Source organism: Mustelus asterias, chromosome 17 (genome assembly GCF_964213995.1).
Source record: "Mustelus asterias chromosome 17, sMusAst1.hap1.1, whole genome shotgun sequence".
Taxonomy (NCBI): domain Eukaryota; kingdom Metazoa; phylum Chordata; class Chondrichthyes; order Carcharhiniformes; family Triakidae; genus Mustelus; species Mustelus asterias.
The window spans coordinates 32,410,891-32,435,238 of record NC_135817.1 but is presented as its reverse complement, the minus strand read 5'-3'; the positions used below and the strand labels follow the sequence as shown (position 1 = coordinate 32,435,238).

General features: G+C 48.3%; 1 protein-coding gene across 1 annotated transcript in view; it reads right to left on the bottom strand.

Moving 5' to 3' along the window:
- Positions 1–24,348, bottom strand: part of tmem47 (transmembrane protein 47) — a 60,432-nt gene that overhangs the window by 24,085 nt on the left and 11,999 nt on the right. The window contains exon 2 of the mRNA XM_078232519.1: positions 366–506. Within this exon, the coding sequence (XP_078088645.1) occupies positions 366–506 (141 nt within the window). The remainder of the gene's footprint in view (positions 1–365; positions 507–24,348) is intronic.

The following is a 24,348-nucleotide window of genomic DNA, read 5'->3' as shown; positions in this document are numbered from 1 at the left end:
ATTTGAGTCCTTCAGATGGCTCTCATGCCAGGGCAATGTACATTGCAGGTACATTATGAATTACACACAAGTAATATCTCAACCATTACCCTGTCATTACTTGTTCCAATATTTATCCAACAATTTTGCCACAAGTTTTAAATAAAATAGCAGCTTATCGCCAGGTTCCTTCCTCTGATGTGATGCTCTGAAACCAGTTTAAACAAATATATTAACCTAGACTTATCCAGTTTCTTGCTCCACTGATTTTAAAACATATTTTAGGTCATCTGATCTTAGAAATCTTTCCATACAGGTAAAGTCATCTCTTTATATTTAAGATGAATATATAATCTGTATACGGTTCAGATTTATTAATAAGTTACCTGCAGCAAACAACAGGACAGCCACAGGTCTGTAGAATCTCCGACGGGTTCCTTGGCAGATTGAGATCAAGGCAACCAGAAAGGCAATAAGAATAATGGCTGCTCCAGCCAGAAGCAAAGCAACTGTGGCAATCTCCCAATCTATAACATAGAAAGCAAAAGAGGAACAACCTGATAATCCAGAATAGACACAAAAAAAATCACGTAATATAAATCTGCCAACTTGTAATATTCACAAATGTAAGGTGCACAAATGGGTATATGTGGAAAAGGAAGTATTGCCTCTGCTAATCTCTAACATTTGAACAGCAGGTTCAAATCTGCCATGTGCAAAAAATAGTACAGTAAGTTTGCCAGTTCACTGCATGCAAAAATAGCAGCCAACCAATCTGCCAAGAATTGTTTCCTGCATTTCTCAGGGGTTTACGTTTTCCTCTGAGGTAACACCAGATGCCATCTGACTTAGGCAGAGGGAAATCTTAAAAATCTATACATGCATTACCCAATTTCAAATCTAACTTTTGGAATGTAGTTCAACATGTACTGCATTCACTAGTAGGACTTTGCATAGATGCAAATTATCAAAATAGATCTGATTTTATTCCAGGTCAAGTGATGTAAGATGGGATACATGTCGTTGGGTGAAAGGTTATAGTTTAGCCTTAGATTAAGAAAACCACGTAATCGATTGTTGCAATATGTCTTTAAGGGATCTTTAATGGTTAGTAGCATGCTATCACTAGAAAGGAAGTGAGTCATCTGATCCAGTCTATGTTTCACTTTGGCCTGTGAGCAGAGCACAAAGCACACAGCTCTGCTGTTGATGTCTTCAAACTTTCTTTCCATGTATATATATTCTTTGTGCCTAGTTTAAATAAATCAACACACAGCATGTTTACATAATTCCTTATGAATGACTGGTGTTTCATATCATTATAAAACATGATATGATAGTCACTGGTGGTCAAACAACTTGACAGCAAGATTACGTACAGGTACATGGCATGAGACGGCCCTTACCAGTTTGGCCAGGCAGTGAAAAAGTATTATCTCAGAGTGTGCTCAGAATGCAGTGTGCTAACTTCACAGAAATTCTTTGAAGATACAAGGCTGAGATGCTGATTAAATAAAGTGTTGGTAAGCAGTTGGATCCATTGCGCTGAGTAGGACAGTGTGTCGACAGGCAAGTGATCAGAGTGTGGGCTGGAGCAATAGCGAGCGAGGGAGAGTCAAACAAAAAAGCTGTCATACAAATCAGTCCAGGGAAGGTTATGGTTATAATGGGTGGATCTTTGGGAGTTGCTAAACATTTAATCAAATGAAACAACGATGAAGTTCAAAGGAATATTGTCAAAATGTCCACAAAATTCCACAGTTTGAATTGGGATGCAACTAACCTAAAATCCAAATTCATAGAGTGCGATCATACCGGCTGTTCAAAGCTGCAGCAAGATCGGAGAATCTGGCACCCAGCCAAATCTCCGTTCACCGCAGCAGAAAAGGAAAAGCCCATGGGCATGAATGGTGGTAACATTCCAGCCATAATGTCTAAACAGCATACAGAGCTATGATTCTTGATTCAGGTGTATCTGAACCAAACAAGCAAGCCATAAAATTTGCCCAGCAATTGTGAATGAAGGTCTACACAAGATTATAGAGTCATAGAGGTTTACAGCATGGAAACAGGCCCTTCAGCCCAACTTGTCCATGCCACCCTTTTTTTTAAACCCCTAAGGTAATCCCAATTGCCCGCATTTGGCCCATATCCCTCTATACCCATCTTACCCATGTAACTGTCTAAATGCTTTTTAAAAGACAAAATTGTACCCACCTCTACTACTACCTCTGGCAGCTTGTTCCAGGCACTCACCACCCTCTGCGTGAAAAAATTGCTCCTCTAGAAGCTTTTGTATCTCTCCCCTCTCACCTTAAACCTATGCCCTCTAGTTTTAGACTCCCCTACTTTTGGGAAAAGATATTGACTATCTGGCTGATCTATGCCCCTCATTATTTTATAGACCTCTATAAGATCACCCCTCAGCCTTCTATGCTCTGGAGAAAAAAGTCCCAGTCTATCCAGCCTCTTGTTATAACTCTAACCATCAAGTCCCAGTAGCATCCTACTAAATTTTTTCTGCACTCTTTCTAGTTTAATAATATTCTTTCTATAATAAGGTGACCAGAACTGTACACAGTATTCCAAGTGTGGTCTTAGCAATGTCTTGTACAACTTCAACAAGACATCCCAACTCCTGTATTCAATGTTCTGACCAATGAAACCAAGCATGCTGAATGCCTTCTTCACCACTCTGTCCACCTGTGACTCCACTTTCAAGGAGCTATGAACATGTACCCCTAGATCTCTTTGTTCTGTAACTCTCCCCAGTGCCCAACAATCAACTGAGTAAGTCCTGCCCTGGTTCAATCTGCCAAAATGCATCACCTCGCATTTATCTAAATTAAACTCCATCTGCCATTTGTCAGCTCACTGGCTCAATTGATCAAGATCCCGTTGCAATTGGAGATAACTTTCTTCACTATCCACTATGCCACCAATCTTGGTGTCATCTGCAAACTTACTAATCATGCCTCCTATATTCTCATCCAAATCATTAGTATAAATAAAAAATAACATTGGACCCAGCACTGATCCCTGAGGCACACCACTGGTCACAGGCCTCCAGTTTGAAAAACAACCCTCTCCAACCACCCTGTGGCTTCTGTCCAGAAGCCAATTTTGTATCCATTTAGATATCTCACCCTGGATCCCGTGAGATTTAACTTTATGCAACAACCTACCATGCGGTAGCTTGTCAAAGGCCTTGCTGAAGTCCATGTAAACAACATCAACTGCACTGCCCTCATCCTCCTTCTTGGTTACCCCTTCAAAAAACTCAATCAAATTTGTGAGACATGATTTTCCACTCACAAAGCCATGCTTAACAGAAGAAGAGATGAAGGATTCCCACCAGATGTGGACTACACTGGAAGACAGTTCAATATCATGTTAAACTTACTTATTCATCGATTAGAGTCCAGATCGTTTCGACAAAAGCCTACAGAATCTATAGAACACTAAATCAGCAAATGCAGAAACAATGGTATGTACTATGATGTTTCAAATACAGAACTAGCAGATAGAATTGCAGAGTTGGTGAGCATCACATCCACTCCCATGGAAGCATTCCTGAAAGATCTGCTAGATAAGCCCAAATCTTATAGCATCAAAGAGCTACTCATGGATGGACATAAATACAAAACGATCCATGCAAGTCGATGAAGGTTATAGGTCCAAAGTACAACCCCAATTGTTGACACACTCACTAGGATACACAAACCCAGCAAGACATATGGAAGCCTTCTGCTTGCATCAAGGAAATGCCCAGTTTTTCATCAATTCTGCAAGGCATGTGGCAGAAAGGGTCATTGGCAGTGACACTGCGCTAGAGTAGAGACTGTTGCAGCCACAAAGAGCCATGCACTGATCCAAACAGAGTCTACACAATGGGTGCTTTCATGAAACAAAACTGACCATCTGGTATCCCCTCAGTAACATATATATGAGGTGATTAACAAACCAGAAAATGATGATCATGTGTAAGATATGATGAAGAGTGGTGAACACAAGTTTCCTACCATCAATCTCATAGAAAACACAAAGACACCCTCACTCCATCTGAAATGTTTGCCAAGATTCATATTACCTATCCTAAGAAAGTTGGGCACTATTTGTTATTGGCCAAGATTGATACGGGGCAAGTATCAACATACTACTTCTGCGAATTCTAAACACAGACATGGAAGGCCATGACAAAACCCACTACTGTGCAACTTTCAGCATACAATGGTTCACTGATCCTTGTGAAGGATCCACAATCCTGGATCGCAAGCACAATTAATCCTCTTGGGTGCCACAGATGCTTTACATCGTGGTGACTAAAGGTTCAGCAATTGCAGGTCTACCAACATGCTGTGACCTCGCACTGGTGACAATCTATAGAATCAGTCAAAATTCGTACTACAGATTATGCTCAGAAAGTATTCCTGCCACCTCAGTTCACAAACTAGTATTGAAATATCCAGAATGTTTTGACAAAATCGGCAGTTTCAAGGGTGCTGCAACATTACACTTGCAGGAGAAGGCAAGTCCGTCAACTGATCTGGTACATTTTGGGCAACGCAAATGCTAACAGTTACAAGAAGAAACGGCAAAGGATTTCACGCAACAGAAATTGTGGAAACCCATCATTGAATGATGGCCTGATTCAATTCAGCATGTGTATGAAAACGTGAGACCATTTTGGCCTTACTGGTGCAAGCTAGGCATTACCCGATGAACCATTTTTAAAAGCAGCCAGATCATCATACCAGAATTTTTGCAGCCTGATTCTCTTCAATAACTTCATCACTCACATATGGCCATAGAGCAGAAGGGAAGATTCACATGAGAGACCAGGTACAAACAATGACATTGAAGTTGTCTCAAAAAGTATGAGACATGTCAAGAGCTTATGCCAAGTCACCAATAAGAACCACTGATTCCAGTTGACATTCCTACCCATCTTTGATCCAAAATCACATCCAACCTCTTTCATGTCCATGACACAGACTTCATCTTCATTATTGACAACTTTATCAATTACCCCATTATTAAACAATTGCACAATCGATCAAGCACGGCTGTTGAGCACACTTTCTTAGTGCAATTTTCAGTTTATCTGGAGTGCCTAGCGAGATCATGGCAGAGAACAGTCTACATTAATTGATAAGTCCTTTTAGGATATGTGTGAGGAGTGGAATATCGATCACATATTTCCCTGGATCGAACCGCCCAGTTGAACAAATGATTCACACGGTGAAATCCCCAAGTCTCAAGTGTAGACAGACCAAGCAATATCTATACATTGCAATGTTACATCTGAGAGTGACACCTTTAAGTGGGTTATTCCATCACCAGCTCAGTTCATGTTTGGCACACCTATGCATACCAATTTATCTACACTTACTTATTCTACTTTCTCAGAATCTAGAGAACAATGTTGGAAACTACAAAAGATGACGAATGTGCACAATAAAATGCAAGTGTCAGGATTGAGTTGGGACAATACATTTGCATCCAAGATGCCACAAAAGATGGGTGACAAAGGTTTGTTCAGGACGGTGCTTAGGGGCTGGGGCTTAGGGGTGATTGGTGTGGATGAGGGCTCCCACTGCCACTCTTGCATGGGGGTCGGTCAAGGTTGGAGGGAGGCCGGCAATCGGGGCAGGTTGCAGGGGGTGGGTTCTGCTGGGGGGGTCTGCCTCCCGGGAGGGATCGGGGCACTCCTGGCCGGGGTTGGGGGAGTGGGGGTCGGGGCTGGCCCGGAAATGCTTATGCAGGCCGTGATTGGGCCGTGGTGTGGTGCGGTAGGGACAGCATCGCAAGGGTCCCGGGCTGGCCAGCGATCGAGCTGATCAGCAAACTGCAGTCTGACGGTTCGGGACCACTGCGCATGCTCAGAGTTCTGGAACTGTCAGACTCTGGCGTGAATAGGCCCCGCCCCCGGAGCTTTTAATGATATTCACAATTGTGACGAGTGTGGGAGATTCGAGTCTGAACTCCCACTGAAAAAAATAATCATGAATTACACCATTTTTCCCGCCAATTCAGCACTTAGAATTTTTTTGGGAGAATCACCTCCTATCCCTTTCAATTCCTTAATTAACTCACAAAGGAAATCACATAAGAACTCGCAGCTCTGAAATGTCCCATTTCTAAGAATGTGATTTTATAACAAGTTAGCAATCAAAAAGGAAAGTAAGCATTCTCCTTTGTTTATGAAAATCATTTTCTCGCTATTCTATAAAAATACACCAAATAGCAAATTAAATACAAAAATGTGAACAATAGATCTGACCATCTATAAAGATAGAATTTTACCACAATTGGTTAAGAGCAGAAATGGAGTGAGGTTCACTGTGTGCAAAGCCACTGTTGACTGGGTCAGGGAGCTCAGAGCTAAAACTCGAGATGAGAAATCCGAGTGACCACCAAGCCAACCTCTTACATTAACAAGCAATTATGTTAAATGTGTAAATGGCGGTTACTGGGGTTTTTATTATAAAGTCCTTCACCTCACTCAAGGAATATTAAATGGTCGGATCTAAAGATAGGAAAAAATGCCATCAACTGAATGAACTAAAGACTGGTTGCAGTGCCCAGAGGGAAGAGGCTAGCTGCAGGGCCCAGTTTGAAGAAAGTCACTTCAGGGTTAGGGCTGTGTGTGAGAGAGAGAGAGAGAATGTGAGAGAGCATATGAAAGAGTATGAGAAAATGTGTGTATGTGTGAGAGAGAGCAATGTGAGAGAGAATGAGTGTGAAAGTGTATGGGAGTGAGTGTGTGTGTCTGTGAGAGAGTGTGTGGGAGAGTATGAGACAGTGTGTGTGGGAGAGTGTGTGTGAGAGTGAGGCATAGTGAGAGTGTGTATGAACAAGAGGGAGTGTATGAGAGAGTGAACATTGTGCGAGAGATCACACATGTGAAAGTGTGTGTGTAAAACAGTGAGAGGATAAGTGTGAGTGTGTGAATGCGAGAATGTGAAAGCGTGTGAGAAAAAGAGTGCGTGAGAGAGAATAAGAGTGTGCGGGTCTTAGAGTGTATGAGAGTGTGTGTGGGAGTGTGTGTGAGGGAGAGTGAAAGAGAATGTGAGAGTGAGATAGAGTGTATAAAAGAGAGTGAGTGTGCAAGAGAGTGAATGTTGTGCGAGAGATTACATGTGTGAGAGTGTGTGTGAAAGAGAGAGTGTGTATGTAGGTGGATTGGCCATGCTAAATTGCCCCTTAGTGTCCCGGGATGTGTAGGTTAGAGGGAATAGCGGGGTAAATGTGTGGGGTTGTGGGGATAGGACCTGGAGTGGAATTATTGTCGGTGCAGACTCGATGGGCCGAATGGCCTTCTTCTGCACTGTAGGGATTCTATGATATGATTCTATGATCCCACGAGACCATGCTGGCGGAGTGGGCTTTATTCTTTCATGGGATGTTGGCGTCGCTGGCTGGGCTAGCATTTATTGCTCATCCCAAATTGCCCAAAGATCCATTGTGTGGACCTGGAGTTACATGTAGGCCAGACCAGGTAAGGACAGCAGATTTCCTTCCCTGAAGGACATTAGCTGTTTCTGTAGTGTAGCAGTTATCACGTTCGCCTCACACGCGAACGGTTCCCCGCTCTGAAACTGGGCAGAAACATTCATTAAGCTTTCTCATGTAGGTGAGGGAAATCTGTATGATTTCAGTTCGTTGCCGAACATTATCTGAATTTTGATGATACAGCCATATTATCTTTACTGTGTACAGTTCTGATCATCCTATTATAGAAAGGATATTATTAAACTAGAAAGAGTGCAGAAAAGATTTACCAGGATGCTACTGGGACTTGATGGTTTGAGTTATAAGGAGAGGCTGGATAGACTGGGACTTCTTTCTTTGGAGCGTAGGAGGCTGAGGGGCAATCTTATAGAGGTCTATAAAATAATGAGGGGCACAGATCAGCCAGATAGTCAATATCTTTTCCCAAAAGTAGGGGAGTCTAAAACTAGAGGGCATAGGTTTAAGGTGAGAGAGCAGAGATACAAAAGGGTCCAGAGGGGCAATTTTTTCACGCAGAGGATGGTGAGTGTCTGGAACAAGCTGCCAGAGGTAGTAGTAGAGGTGGGTACAATTTTGTCTTTTAAAAAGCATTTAGACAGTTCCATAGGTACGATGGGTATAGAGGGATATGGGCCAAATGCGGGCAATTGGGACTAGCTAAGGGGTTTAAAAAAAAAGGGCGGCATGGACAAGTTGGGTCAAAGGGCCTGTTTCCGTGCTGTAAATCTCTATGACTCTATGAAAGAGTGAGAGTGTGTGTGTCTGAGAGAATGTGAGAATGAAAGAAAGTGAGACAGAGGGTGAATTTTCCATTCCACCTGCCATGGGAATCATAGAGGGCAAGAGGCAGACCATGGGAATGTCCGTTGACCTTGGGTGGGATTTTGCGGCATTGGAGCGAGCACGGCTGGAAAATCCCGCCCAGAGTGTGAGAGAGTGTGTGTGAGAGTGAGAGTGTGTGAGGGAAAGAGTGTGTGAGAAAGAATGAGCGCGTGTGTGTGTGAGGGAAAGTGAATGTGTGCCTGATTCATTCCCGGTCTCAGGATTCTCACACCCTCACCCCCACACACCAGCACATAGACACATCCACTCACCCTGAGGGTGACAGTGAGTGAGTGAGCACTCTAAGACTGCGAGTGAGCCAGACATATACTCTGACACGAATAGTCTTCTTTATTAATTATGGTTTTTAATTATCAATCTATTGCTTTGAGATTGCTTTATTTTTTGCTCAGCAAGTTGTTTCTTTTCTTCACACTTAAAATGTTTTTTTGAAATTCATGTTCATACGTTATCTTTCTGAAATTTGCTCATTGGCCTTTGAGTGAGAAAGAAATGGAAATGTGCCCCCCCCCATGCTAAAATGTTGGATAAGCCTGAACTAAAGGATATCATGGCTGCTTTCACAATCTAACTATCGGTGTCTCAGTTTACTGCAGCGCAGAATTGTAAGATTCAGGTTCACAATTATTTTGCACATTTGGTTCGTACTCTGAACATTGAATAGAGTTGAAACAGAGAGAGAGTGAGAAGTAAAAAAAGACAAGTTTATATGGATTCTTTCATGACCCAAAGCACTTTACAGCCAAATAAGTACTTTTAAAATGTTGTTGCTGTTGTAATGTAAGAAACATGGGGGAGGGATTCTCCCAAAAGTGCTGAATTGGTTCTAGATTACGACTGTTTTCTCAGTTCAACTTCACACTCGAATCTCCCCACTCTGTGCACTGCCCCAGGGGGGCGGGGCCTATTCACGCCAAAGAGCCTGAAATCAGTGGGATAAGTGGGAACCCGCGCATACGCACATCTCTGGGAGATCGCTGAAAAGACCTCCCAGCATCCAGATCACTGCCATCCAACCCCCACACACATCGCTGGCCTCATTGCTGTCCCCCCAGAACCACCCCCATAGACATCGCTGGCCTCATTGCTGTCCCCCAGAACCCCCCCATAGACATCGCTGGCCTCATCGCTGGCCCCCACAACCCCCCACCCACAGACATCGCTGGCCTCATTGCTGGCTCCCACAACCACCCCCCCCCCCCCCCCACCACCCCCCCCCCCCCCACCCCCCCCCGACAGACATCGCTGGCCTCATTGCTGCCTCCCCACCCGGCTCCCCTCACACACAGACATGGCTGCCTGCTCACCTCATGCCCCCATGGATCCAGATAATGCGGGTACCCAATCCCTCCATCCCTTGAACATACTGTTCTCACTGCTGCCTTCAGAGAACTAGCATTGTGCTGACATGCACAACCCCAGCTTGAATGGGAGCCTTGAGTATTGCATCCCCCCTGGACACAGAAGCCTATTGATTGGCAGTTAATCAGCACCCCGAGGGATGCATGATACTCAACTGAATGCAGCCTTCAAAATCTCTCAAAAGCATTTGTTGCCAATGGGCCCTTGACTGGCCACCTGCACTCCCCTAATAGGCCAGAGCTGTATATAAGCTGCAGGAATGGACACACAGCCAGTCACACCACAAAGGTGTCTGCACGGAAACCGGCTCCCAGATTTTCAGAGACCGACCAGGAGCACCTGCTAGATGCTGTGGAGGAGAGGCGTGAGTGGATCTTCCCCAGCCAGGGCACTAACCCAAAGGGTGCATCTGCCACGGCATTGTGGGAGGAGGTGGCAGAAGCGGTGATTGCCAGGAGCCTGACACCGCGCTCTGGTCGGCAGTGTCTCAAAAAAATGTACGACCTTCTTCGAGCAGCAAAGATGAGTGAGCGTCCCACTTGGAACCCCGCACATGCTTGGCACGGATCTCCAACCCTGCTTAGACACCTGAAGGGCATGCAACAAGTGATCCTTCCCCCAGGAACAGAATCTAACCCCTTCCCCTCACCCCTCAATGAGCAGCCTTCAGTGGTGACCACTTTCCCCGAAACTGTCAGCACAACGCCCGAGACACAGGCACGCATTGCACACCATGTACTGCAATATATTAATGCTTGCTATCCACCTTATGTTCCCACAGGAAAAGAAAATCCACAACGCACAGGAAACGACACAGACTGGTGGTTGTGTGCCTGACCTGCGGCAGCTGACCAGCATGGAGGAGCGTGCCATGGAGCTGGCAGGGGGTGATGGGCCATCCCGAATGGACAGCCAAGTCGGAGTACAGCATGCAAGTGAGCAGAAGCGTACCCTCAACCTAGGTCCTCCTCTGAGTAAGTGCAATGCTGCATGGAATGTCTTGCCTCCCTCCCCCTAATGTGTGTTCTTTATTGCAGCTCTGGACCCAGAGGAACCTGGCCCTTTGGGTGTTGCTGCTGCCCCTGCTGCTCTGGAGCAAACTGCCCACAACCCCCTGGATGACACCTCGGAGGGAGGCACTGAGGAATCCTCCGAGGGCAGCACCACTAAAGCGGCACCAGCATGTACCACACAACCCACCAACACAGAGGCGATCACCATGGTGGGTACCTTTAGTGTTGAGGCTTCTGGATCACGAACTACCCCCTCTCTTGGCCAAAAAACATGTGTCCCCAATCCTTACAGCTACATGGGCCAGGGTGGCAGCATGCATTTGGAGTACAGGTAGGAGTCAGACTCGATTTGCATCAGGGGCGGGCTTCCAGTGTGCACAACTGTGAGTCATCATCATCCTCCAGCCTTCAACCAAGACTTGCAACCGTTGCCAGTCCAGGCACAATAATAGGGTCGGATGTTTCTGGGGGATATGGTGATGGGATGACAGGAGCAGGGGAAGGATGATGTAGTGGTTTGAGGGCCCAGGTCGGTTTGGAGGGGGAATAGAGGCTGCGCTTGCTCCTGGGGTGTGGTGGATGTGTGTTGGTTGCACAGCACCAGCTGGGTGAAGCGGGCTGCAATCAAGGCGTCCCTCACTCCCCTTCCCTGCCGGACACCTGCAATCCCCGCCTGCCCTCTTTCCTCCGGCTCTTCATATGGCGGGACCTCAACCTCGCTCCTTAGCTCTTTGTCTCCCCGCTGCTGGGCGATGTTGTGCAGAGTGCAGCAAATGATGATGTTGCGTGAAACATGCACAGGGTCAAAGTGGAGGGCCCCCACAGAGCGGTCCAAGCAGCGGAACCGCATCTTCAGCAGGCCGATGCACCGCTCTACAACAGAGCGGGTGGCTGCATGGGCCTCGTTGTAGTGGGTCTCCGCCTCGGTCTGGGGCCTCCGCACAGGCGTCATCAGCCACGACCTTAGCGGGTAATCCTTGTCACCCAGTAGCCATCCCGGGAGCCCGGGCTGGTCTTCAAAGAGCCCAGGGATGTCCGACTGCCAGATCACACAGCTGTCATGGACACTCCCTGGGTGGTGCGCATCAACCTGCATGATCTTCATTTGATGGTCGCAGACAATTTGGACGTTCAGGGAGTGGAACCCCTTCCTGTTCACAAACTGCTGCGATCCTGCATGAGGGGCCCGCAAGGCGATGTGTGTCCCGTCTACTGCTTCCTGAACATTGGGAATCCCAGCAATGGGAAGCCGAGAGCCCAGGCCTCCTGCTGTGCACGGCCCACATCAAAATTAATGAACTGCCCTGCCCGGGCATACAGGGCATCTGTGACCTGCCGCACACATCTGTGCATGGAGGCCTGGGAGATCCCAGCTAGGTCACCACTGGGTGCCTGGAATGAGCCGGAGGCATAAAGATTCAGGGCAGCCATTACCTTCACGTTCGCAGGGAGTGGGTGGCCGCCCCTCCCCTGTAGTGCGAGGTGTGAGAACACCTCACAAATGTGTCGCACCGTCGTCTTGGACAGGCGCAGTTGGCGATGGCACATCTCCTCCGAGAGGGCCTCGAAGGAATTGCGGGGCTTGTACCTCCTTGCCCTTGGCACCCTCCACCTTCTGTGCATCCTCGCAGGAGTCTGCTCACCCACCTCCTGGCCCTCAGTGGCAGCCTCCTACCCTCATTCCTGAGGGACTGGTAGTGGCTGCTCCTGCGGTGGTCTCTCCATGCCCGCCACCTCCTGAGCCGCTGCCTCCTCCTCTTCCTCCACCCCTGCTGCCACCAACATGGCCAGTTCCAGATCGTGCAAACCGAGATCCATCTGCACAATGGGGTTTGGAAAGAGCGAAGAATGACGGATTATTCTCATTAGCTGCATAGACCCAGCACCACCCCAATCTCTCACTTGGTCCAGCATCCCCACTTGTGGGTGCTGGCAACACCACACAATCCATGGTGCCATGTGTAGCCCGATTAGGGCTGTGTGAGATTCCCATCATAACAAATGCTGGCACAGATTATGCAGGTCGGTGTGCAGCCGTGGGCAATGCAAATCAGCACCAGATGTGTGCCCAGTGACAGCAGATTCCATGCAGTCCATGTCTGAATCTCTGCACCCCGGCCTGGAGCAGCAGCTGCTTCATCTGGTTAGGCCTCAGTCAGCATATGGTACACTCCTCCCCCACCCCGGAACACCAGCACTTAGTCGAGTCCCCGACCACACCCTGATGCAAGACAATGCCACTGCAAAGTGCTGTAGAGGGGGAGGGTGAGCGGGAGCCCTCGATGCTGCCTCCTACACTGTGCTACAGCGCTGCCTGGGGGGGTGGAGGGGGGAGCAGGAGCCCTCGAGGCTGCCTCCTACACTGCGCTACAGCGCTACCCAGGGGGCGGGGTGGGGGGGAGGGGCAGCTCGATGCTGCCTCCCACACTGCGCTGCAGCGCTGCCCAGGCGAGCTGTGAGGGAATAGAAGCCCCCCCCCACCCCTCCTTCTCCTCCCACAGATATCACTGGTCCATGGGCCAGCACCTGAAGGCAGCAGGAGCAAGGCCACCAGGCATCTCCAGGGCCTGCCTCCACCATCCCCCACGCGCCGCTAGCAGCACTTATCTACTCACGCCAGTTCAAGGCTGCCACGCCAGGTTGAAACTTTTACATACCTACTCTGATTTGCGCCAAAGTTACATCATGCCAAAGAGGTGGGAGACGCAGACGTGGGCGGAGATTGCGATGTGGATCCCGATAATGGAATGTAAAGGTATATAAACTCATGCTAATCAGTGGTCTGCTGGTTTTCCACGGGTTCCCGGCAGCACCATTATTCTCTGATTGGGAGATGCAAGCGGGTCGTAAAAGCTGGCGGAGAACACGCGAAATGGCCAACACGCGCATCTCCCAGCCCGGCCCGACAGGAAAGTTGCGGGTCGCGATTGGAGAATCGCCCCCATGGAAACTAAAATGCACAAAGCAAGGTTTCCACAAACAGCAATGAGATAATCTGTTTCTTAGTCGTGCTGGTTAGAGGATAAATATTGGCCAGGATGACAGGAAGAACTCACTTAATCTTCTTCACAAGTGTCAGGTGGCATTTTGCATGAATCTGAGAGGGTCCATAGGGTCTTGGTCTAACATCCATCCAAAAGGTAACATCAGAACTGCACTGGAGAGTTAACCTGGATTACATTTCCAAATATCTCCTGTGGGACTTCAGTCTACAACTTTCAGGTTCAGCAGAATAACAGTTTTCAAAGGAAGCAGTCCAACATCACTCCATGCTTTCAACACATTTGCTTCTCCCAGTTTTTATTTTGAGTAGAGGGATTTCTCAGTTTCTGGAGAGGCACTGAAGTGACTACCATCATTAAGACCTATTCCAGCCATTCTTTCCACTCCCGGCCACACCAGAATAAGTCTTCCAGATTCATTAGATTGCCACAGGATGTGTCTCTTTAACCAAAGACTATGTTTCCTCCCTCAGCCCTCAGAAAGGACATATTCTCCTCTATATTGAGAACATAAGCTACAGTCCTTTGTCTCTCTCTGAGAACCCCCCTGATGTGCTTCTCAAACACGAGGCCAGAAGCTCGGTAAATGAAAGGCTTTTATTTACTGTAATGAAGCAGCCAGTAATTATATACACTATCCCAGACTGAAGGGGTCCCGGCCAGAGCAGGGACTTTTATACCTCTCCCAGGAGGCGGAGCCCGACTGGGATGTACCACAACACTACAGTACAAAGGTGTAACAACCCCACCCTAACCCCAACAGCAACAACAGCTGTTCTTCCACGGACTCACAGGCCGGTTGACCCTGAGGTGACGGTAGTCCATGGGATCCTGACACGCACTGCAGTGGCGACCATCTTCTGGGCTCAGGCAAGCTGTACAGGGGAGTAAAAGGGTTAAGCAATGGTCCCGATGCTGCCCGCGCCATGTCCAGGGAAGAAACAAGAGTTAAAGGGTTTGTAACAGGGGATATGGGAGCGACAGGGGTTGCTACGTCCCCTGCTGGCGCCCGGTCTCGGATCGAGACCGTGTCCTCTCGCCCGTCAGGGTATGCCACATAGGCATACTGAGGGTTGGCGTGGAGGAGATGGACCTGTTCGACCAACGGGTCGGACTTGCGGGCCCTTACATGTCGCAGCAAGAGGACGGGTCCTGAGTACGTCAACCAAGACGGTAATGAGGTCCCCGAGGAAGATGTCCGAGGGAATGAGAACATCCTCTCGTGGGGAGTAGCATTGGTTGCCGTACACAGGAGGGAGCGAATAGAATGGAGCGCATCAGGGAGCACCTCTTGCCAACGGGAGACTGGAAGACCTTTTGACTTCAACGCTAGTAAGACAGCCTTCCAGACTGTAGTATTCTCACGTTCCACCTGTCCGTTACCCCTAGGGTTGTAGCTCGTGGTCCTACGAGAAGCAATCCCGTATGAGAGCAGGAATTGCCTCAAGTCATCGCTCATGAACGACGAGCCCCTGTCGCTATGGATGTAGCTGGGGTACCCGAACAGGGTAAAGAGATCACGGAATGCCGTGATAACCGTGGCAGCGGATGTATCAGAGCAGGGAACAACAAAAGGGAACCGAGAGTACTCGTCAATGATATTGAGGAAGTACACATTCCGATCTGTTGAGGGAAGGGGGCCCTTAAAATCGACACTCAGTCTCTCGAAGGGACGAGTGGCCTTGACTAAATGTGCCCGGTCAGGTCGGTAAAAGTGCGGTTTGCATTCCGCGCAAACCCGACAGCTTCTTGTTACTGACCTGACGTCCTCAACCGAGTAAGGCAGGTTGCGGGCTTTTATAAAGTGGTAGAGCCGAGTGACCCCAGGATGGCATAAGTCATTATGGAGGGCCTGCAAATGGTCCTCCTGTATACTGGCGCATGTTCCACGTGAGAGGGCATCCGAGGGCTCATTGAGTTTCCCTGGACGGTACATGATGTCGCAGTTATAAGTGGAGAGTTCAATTCTCCACCGCAAGATCTTGTCATTCTTGATCTTGCCCCTCTGCGTGTTGTTAAACATGAACGCCACGGACCGCTGGTCCGTGATCAGGGTGAACCATTTTCCCGCCAAGTAATGGCGCCAGTGCCTGACGGCCTCCACAATGGCCTGGGCCTCCTTTTCCACCGCTGAATGCCGAATTTCGGGGCCTTGGAGGGTGCGGGAAAAAAAAGCGACGGGTCTGCCCGCCTGGTTAAGTGTGGCGGCCAGGGCGAAATCAGATGCATCGCTCTCCACCTGAAAGGTGATGGACTCGTCAACAGCGTGCATCGTAGCTTTCGCGATGTCGGCTTTCAATTTATCGAAGGCCAATCGGGCCTCTGGCGTTAGGGGAAAAGTCGTGGACTTAATGAGCGGACGGGCTTTGTCCGCGTAGTTGGGAACCCACTGCGCATAATAAGAGAAGAAGCCTAAGCATCTTCTCAGTGCTTTTGCACTAGCAGGCAAGGGAAGTTCAGAAAGGGGGCGCATACGGTCTGGATCAGGGCCGATGACCCCGTTTTCCACCACGTATCCTAGGATGGCTAAACGGCGCGTATGAAACACACACTTCTCACTGTTGTACGTCAAGTTCAGGCGAGATGCAGTGCGTAGGAAGTTCAGGAGATTCGTGTCATGGTCCTGCTGGTCATGGCCGCAGATGGTGACCTTATCCAGGTACGGGAAGGTAGCCCGCAGCCCGTTCTGGTCCACCATTCGGTCCATAGCACGCTGGAAGACCGAGACCCCATTGGTGACACCAAAGGGAACCCTGAGAAAGTGATAAAAGCGACCATCCGCCTCAAAAGCCGTGTATTGTCAGTCCTCTGGGCGAATGGGGAGTTGGTGGTAGGCAGACTTGAGGTCTATGGTGGAGAACACCCGGTACTGCGCAATCTGATTGACCATATCAGATATGCGCGGGAGAGGATACGCATCCAGCTGCGTATATCGATTAATGGTCTGACTGTAGTCAATGACCATCCGGGTTTTGTTCCCGCTCTTGACCACCACGACCTGCGCTCTCCACGGACTAGCGCTGGGTTGTATGATCCTTTCTTTGAATATAGAATATAGAAACCCTACAGTGCAGAAGGAGGCCATTCGGCCCATCGAGTCTGCACCGACCACAATTCCACCCAGGCCCTATCCCCACATATTTACCCACTAATCCCTCTAACCTACACATCTCAGGACTCTAAGGGGCAATTTTTAACCTGGCCAATCAACCTAGCCCGCACATCTTTGGACTGTGGGAGGAAACCGGAGCACCCGGAGGAAACCCACGCAGACACGAGGAGAATGTGCAAACTCCACACAGACAGTGAACCGAGCCGGGAATTGAACCCAGGACCCTGGAGCTGTGAAGCAGCAGTGCTAACCACTGTGCTACCGTGCCGCTGAAGCCGCTGAACCTCAGATCTAATGAAGATCCGATCCTCAGCGCTGTAACGCCTACTTTTAGTCGCGATGGGCTTGCAGCCTGGCACAAGATTCTGGAACAAGGAGGGTGTGGTGATCTTCAGCGTCGAGAGGCTACAGGCGGGGCGCGTTGGGCAATTTGGAGGCTGCTGCTGTTTTCCCACTGCCAGTGAAGGGAGTGGCCCACCGTACTGTAGGATTACACTCCTCAAGTGGACCATGAAGTTTAGTCCGAGAAGTATTGGCGCGCAAAGATACGGCAACACTAGGAGCTTGAAACACTCGTAAACTGTGCCTTGCACCTTCAAAGTTACCACGCAACTCCCTAGCACGGCAACAGACCGGGACCTCGATGCCATAGAGATTGTCTGTTTGGCAGGTTGAATCTGGAGTCCACACCGCTTCACAGTGTCTGGGTGGATAAAGCTCTCAGTGCTCCCGCTGTCAAACAGACAATAAATCACGTGGTCATTTACCTGGATATTCATCATATATTTGTCAAGTCTATGAGGCTTGGCCTGGTCCAGGATGATCGATGCCACCGTTGGTTCATGAGCGCCACTGCAGGCAGCTGAAATCGATGAGGAGGATCCCTGCTGGTCGTTCGCGGTCAGTGTCGACCAACATGGCCGCTCCCATGAGTCGCACGTGGGTGAGGGCGCCAAACTCAGCGACCCCTGGTGGTCACACACCTCCGACTCCGCCGACCGTAATGGCGTCGTCCTGGCCTCGCACGTGGACGAACCCCTCGATGACTTCGACGACGAAGACCCGAGCTCTGAAGAATCGCAGGCCGCACTGCCGTTCCAAGGTTTAGATCGGCACACTTTCGAATAGTGCCCTTTCTTACCACATGCGGTGCACAACACAGCTTTAGCGGGACACCTTTGCCGAGTATGCTTCGCTCCCCCACAGAAGTAGCACCGCGGGCCGCCCGGGGCTGCTGCCGTCGTCTGGCCCGAGTGTGAGCACGCCATTACGCAGCATTTCGAACCCGAGGGACGAGGAGGGATTGGCGACTGCTCCTGCCACGTTGTCTCCACATGGTCCTCCGGATATAATACTAAGCTTTTGGAGGCCGTCTCGAGCATCTCCGCTAGCTCGATTGCCTGGGTAAAATGAAGGTTACCCTTCTCCAACAGTTTAAGTCGAATGTACGACGATCCGACTCCGGCCACAAACGCATCTCGGGCGAGGTCATTCATGCTCTGCTCAGCCGACACAACTTTGCAGTTACAGCCCCTGGCTAGCTGTAGGAGCTCGTTCGCATAGTCCTCCATCGTTTCGCCAGACTGCCGTCGTCGAGTGGCTAGGAGGTAACGAGCGTGTATTTCATTGGGTGGTTTGATATAGCGCTTCTTCAGAAGCTCGAGGGCCTTAGTATAATCGGTGGCCGCACGGATCGCGAGGTAGACAGTGTCGCTTACCCTCGCATGGAGGACCCGGAGTCTGTCATCATCTGTGGTGACCGCTGCGGAGGCTGCCAGGTAGTCTTCGAAACACTTCAGCCAGTGGTCGAAGGTGTTAGAAGCGCCCACCGCACGTGGATCTAGTGTAAGGCGTTCCGGCTTCAGGATCTGCTCCATCCTCTCTTTTTTTTTTCTTCGACGAGAGTTTAACAACAGTAAATAAAATTGATGCACTTCTCAAACACGAGGCCAGAAGCTCGGTAAATGAAAGGCTTTTATTTACTGTAATGAAGCAGCCAGTAATTATATACACTATCCCAGACTGAAGGGGTCCAGGCCAGAGCAGGGACTTTTATACCTCTCCCAGGAGGCGGAGCCCGACTGGGATGTACCACAACACCACAGTACAAAGGTGTAACAACCCCACCCTAACCCCAACAGCAACAAGTAGCACAACCCAACAGTAACATATGTACATCCTTGTAGTACTGGCCAGACCCTGGCTCAGTACTATCCAGTGGGAACCAACTATGGTTCACCACATCCCCCCCCCACCTTTCACTTTCTGTCTGAAATCTCAAAGACAGAAAGCCAGTCCTGCTGTTTTAGCTTTAATTTCAAGTGTGAGAACCTCGCACCTTGTTCAACAAGTCCTAACGTATCCCTCCAATAACCAAGCCATTTGGCCCCTTCCAGGTAGTTATACTATCTCCTACCAACCCTCTTTCAACAGTATTCCATTTTATCTTAAATTACAAAGGTTGCTTGAAACATCCTTACAAACTTTGCCTTCATAATATTTTGCAGTCGCTTTGTGTCTTCCTCACAGCTTGCATTCCCACCTAGCTCTATATCACCAGCAAACTTAGATACATTACTCTCTATCTCTTTACCTAATTTATTAATATAGATTGTAAATAGATAAGACCCCAGCACTAATCCTTGCAGAACTCCACTGGTTTCAGTCTGCCAACTTGAAAATGTACCGTTTTTCCATGCTTTCTGTGTCCTGTCCATTAACTTCCTTAATGCATTAATCCTTAATCCTTATTACCCCCAACTGTATAAACCCTTATTTTGTATTATAACCTTCTGTGTGGCACCGTACTGAGCTTTTGGAAGTTCATGTATACTATATCTATCGGTTCCCCTTTATCTATCCTACTAATTATATCATCAAAAATCTCTAATAAATGTCAAACAAGATGATGGCTAATATGGTACCCAAACAGCTTAAGAAGGAAGACAAACGTAGCCAAATTCCATAATCATAAAATAACTTTTCTTCCTCCAAATTGACATTTTCAAATTGTAACAGTGCATTGATTACAACACATTGGGCCCTATTTTACCATTTTGATTCTAAGTGCTGAGCGAACTTGAAACTGGGAGTGTTTCAGATCTGATTTTTACACCCTTCTGAGACATCCCCATAGGCATTCTGCCTGCAAAAGTATCAGCGAGTCTGAATCGCGCTGCCCAAGCCTGTGGGCGGGGGTTAACGCGCCTGAAACCCTGCAGCTTCGATCGGCATCTCCAACTGCGCATGCGCAGAAAAGAAATGATAGAATACTGTTCCCCTGCCACATCCCTCCTGGGCTGGATAATACCTCCCCCAGCCTCCACAGACATTGCTCCACCCCCACAACATTACTGACTTTCTTATCCCCCCAACCCCCCCGTCACCCAGACCGATCATGGCCCACTCCGCCCTTTCCCCCCAACAATCTCAGGCAGAGTGATCCACCCTCCCCTTTCCCCCCCACTGATCTCAGGCAGAGTGGCAGTGGACCCCCCCCTTCCGCTCCACTGATCTCAGGCAGAGTGGAAGCGGACCCCCCTCCCCCCCCCCACTGATCTCAGGCAGAATGGCAGCAGACCCCCTTTAACCCCCATTGATCTCAGGCAGAGTGGCAGCGGACCCCCTTTCACCCCACTGATCTCAGGCAGAGTGGCAGCGGATCCTCCTTCCCCCTCACTGATCTCAGGCAGAGTGGCAGTGGACCCCCCTTCCCCCTCATTGATCTCAGGCAGAGTGGCAGTGGAGCCCTCCCCCCACCACACCGATCTTAAGCAGAGAGCCATTGGATGCTCGGCACTTACTTCCTCACTAACTGGAGCACCCGAATCGGACTTATATGGAGCATGTCTGCTTCTCGCCGATTCTGGATGGGCGAACATGGTGGTAAAGGGGGAAGTGCCAGTAAAGTTGGGCGTGGAGCCCATTAAGTCAATTTAAATGCATGCAAATGCATTTAAATGGCCGTCGCATCCGTTTCGGGCGCGATCCTGATTGCGGCCATTTACGAGCCTTGGTAAAGGGGGAACCAGCACGGAGGTGGGCGCGAATCACGCTACTCGCCTCACCCTGACTTTACCAAGTTTTCGCACCCGAAAATGGGCGCAACGCAATGGTAAAATCAGGCCCACTGTCATGTATCTGCTACATACAGTGGGCTGGATTTTATTGTCTTGATGGTGACCCTGATGATGGAGCAGAAAGTTGGGGAAATCTGCCTTGGCTGTTTGGAAGTGCTCCAACTGGATTTTATGTCAATCTAGCAGCTAATGAGCTGCCACCAAGGCTCATGGCCCTTTAAGGAATGACAGCCCACCTTCAAGGGCTTCTGGCTAATTGAAGATCTGGGAGCGATGGTCACTGCTTGACTGCACCCAGCTGGCAGATGTTGGCCTCAAAGCAAGTTTAGTGCTGTTGGGGGTTACCAAGACCAGTCAGGCAGGCGCCAGCTGGGTGGAGAGTAGATGGTTGTTGAGGGTAAGGGAGTAGCTGTGCCAGGACTGCCATTGTCACTGGAAGGGACCATTCTTTGTCCATGGAGTGCCCGATCAGGAGGTCCCTTCTGTCTGAACCTGCAGGGAAACTGTTGGGTTCACCATGATATCTCTCCACACGGCAGCAGACACACTACTTGTAAAATGCCAGTGGTGGTGGGAAGAGGCCTTTAATTGACCAATAAGTCTCTAGATGAAAACCTTGTCCCCCCCCTTCACCGCAAATGGCTAAATTCCATGCCTATGGGAAGTTGGCAGGCACTTCACTCCCTGCCACCCTCAAAAAGGTCATGAACGTAGCCCAATCCATCACGCAAACCAGCCTCCCATCCATTGACTCTGTCTACACTTCCCGTTGCCACAGTAAAGCAGCCAACATAATTAAGGACCCCACGCACCCAAGACATTCTCTCTTCCACCTTCTTCCATCGGGGAAAAGATACAAAAGTCTGAGGTTACAAACCAAACGACTCAAGAACAGCTTCTTCCCTGCTGACTTTTGAATGGACTTACCTCGCATTAAATTGATTTTTCTCTACACCCTACCTATGACTGTAACACTACATTTTGCACTCTCTCGTTTTCTTCTCTATGAACGGTATGCTTTGTTTGTATAGCGCACAAGAAACAATACTTTTCACTGTATACTAATACATGTGACAATAATAAGTCTAATCAAATCAAATCAAATCAAAGTGAGGTTTCGTCCCCTGCCTCCCTCCTGTCTCTATGCAGGCCCTATAAAATTCAGCCCACAGTGTGTAACTGTATTGGAACACTGCACTATCCATGCACATATATGCTGGCCATGCACTGGTTTTACTGAAAATTGCCCTTCTCATTAATTGCATCTGGCCCTCACCGCCTGGAAAACAGGCATTGCGATCTGGACAAGATACAATTAGTGTGGGCGGAGTAAGGGAGGGGTTGTACCACTACCTCTTAACTGAATACCACTTGTTCTTAAAGGGGAGAGCTTTTTCATATATGCTTAGAAATAAATTGGTGGAAGCTGCAATGGAGTCCAGGAGAAACATGAGTTCCTTTCCAAGAGAAGGCACAGGAGTTGCTCTTGTAACAGATACAGCAAAGACAGATGACACTCTTTGGAGCAGAACACCAACCTTTAGTGAAAGCAGATGTTCAAGTTGCCTGGTTATAGATAGAGGAGTTAATGAATTGACACAGGTAGAAGTGTAGTCTGAACGCTAAGGAAGAAAATGTTTCTCGGGAGAATGACAAACATACTGCGTACACCTTTGTACACTATATTAGCATGGGATACTATGTGCATCACAGGAAAAAAAATGTAAGTTACAGCACATGCATGGAGGTATCATGTAGTGTCTTCAAATAAGCATTCTACTTTTCATATGATTGTCAGAAAAGTTGCTCAATGCAAATTTTTGATTGGCAAACAATTATCTTGCAGTGAGACATATAAACATTGGAACAGGTGTTCTGAATCTGCACCCCTGAACCTACATGTATAGTTTTGGATGACATTCCACAGGAATGCCGTGGGCACAACGGTTGGTAGTCTGGATGTTCTGCCAATTTATATCATCTGGATATTGTACGGTCTTCCAGAAAAGGCTAGCCACAACCAATGCAAGCAATGCACATCAACTCTAAACCACCATATGTAGAGCTGTTGACACAATTTGAAAAGCTATGTCAAGATATATTTGGGCCTGACTCTATCAAATGATAAAATGGAAACAGCTGGTGGCAGCCAAGAACACGGCATCTAAGGGACTGATGCCGGCACAGTTCCAATTTTCTTGGACCCCTAAGGCCGTGAATATAGAGGAAGGAGCATCAGGAGTAGCTGAGAATACAAATGAGAAAGAGTAAAGTGGCAGAAAAAATATCCGCCCAGGATTCCAATCTGACACCTTTCTCAAGTGCAGGACTAACCGATCAATACTTTTGTTAGTCTGGCTTCGGGAGACACTTGATGGATGATTGAAAGGTCCTCGTGACTTTCTTAGGCCGGCATAAATATGCTACAGCTGTTATCAATGAATGTACAGCGTGCATATTCATCATCTCTGCACTGTTGTGTGAATGACTGCACTATGGAGAAAGTAGCAGCTTCAGGGGAGTGGCCAAGAACAGGGGAACTAAATCCTGGTCAGGGTTTTCCTAAGAACATTGTGACTTAGGCAACTGACACCTTGGACTCTGACTTCCCAGAGTCTGTTGAAGTTGACAGGGTCAAAGTTCTAGTTCTAATCATTATGGTGGGATGCCACAACTCAGTGATATATTATGCAAATAATAAACCATCCTGCGCGGGTGCCTCACATCACAAATCTGGTTAAAAAAACCAGAAAGATCAAGCAGTTTCTGCTAGATTCTTCTCACGAATCACATCCATCAAAATCAGTACATTTAAGGACTGAAGGGCTAATTAGCAGGAGCATGCTGACAGTCACCTCCTTTTCAGGTGTAGCTCTAACCATACAACCTGCACCCACGAATATAACACCACTTCAGCTCCTTAGGACATGTGCTATAGAGTGGCCATCTGCCAAAACATCTGCTCCTCCCACTCATTGAGCACTCTATTTACTCTTAACGTATGAATATACATAAGAACATATGAATTAGGAGCAGGAATAGGCCACTCGGCCCCTCAAGTCTGGTCCGCCGTTCAATAAGATCATGGTTGATCCAAATGTAAGCTCAACTCCACATTCCCACCTACCATGATAACCTTTCACCCCATTTCTTATCAAGAATCTGTCTCACTCTGCTTTCAACACCTTCTGAAGAATATTGTCCCAAATACTCACAACCTTCGAGAGAAAAAAATTCTCTTCACCTCCATCTTAAATGAGTCACCCCTTATTTTTAAACTGTGATCCCTGTTTCTAGCTTCTTCCACAAGAGGGAACTCCCTTTCCAAATCCACACCTGTCCCAGCATGTCCCAAAGGTCCAGCCCCCACTTTTCCCAGTACTGGTGCCAGTGCCCCACTAATTGGCACCCATTTTCCCACACCAGTCATTGAACCACGCATT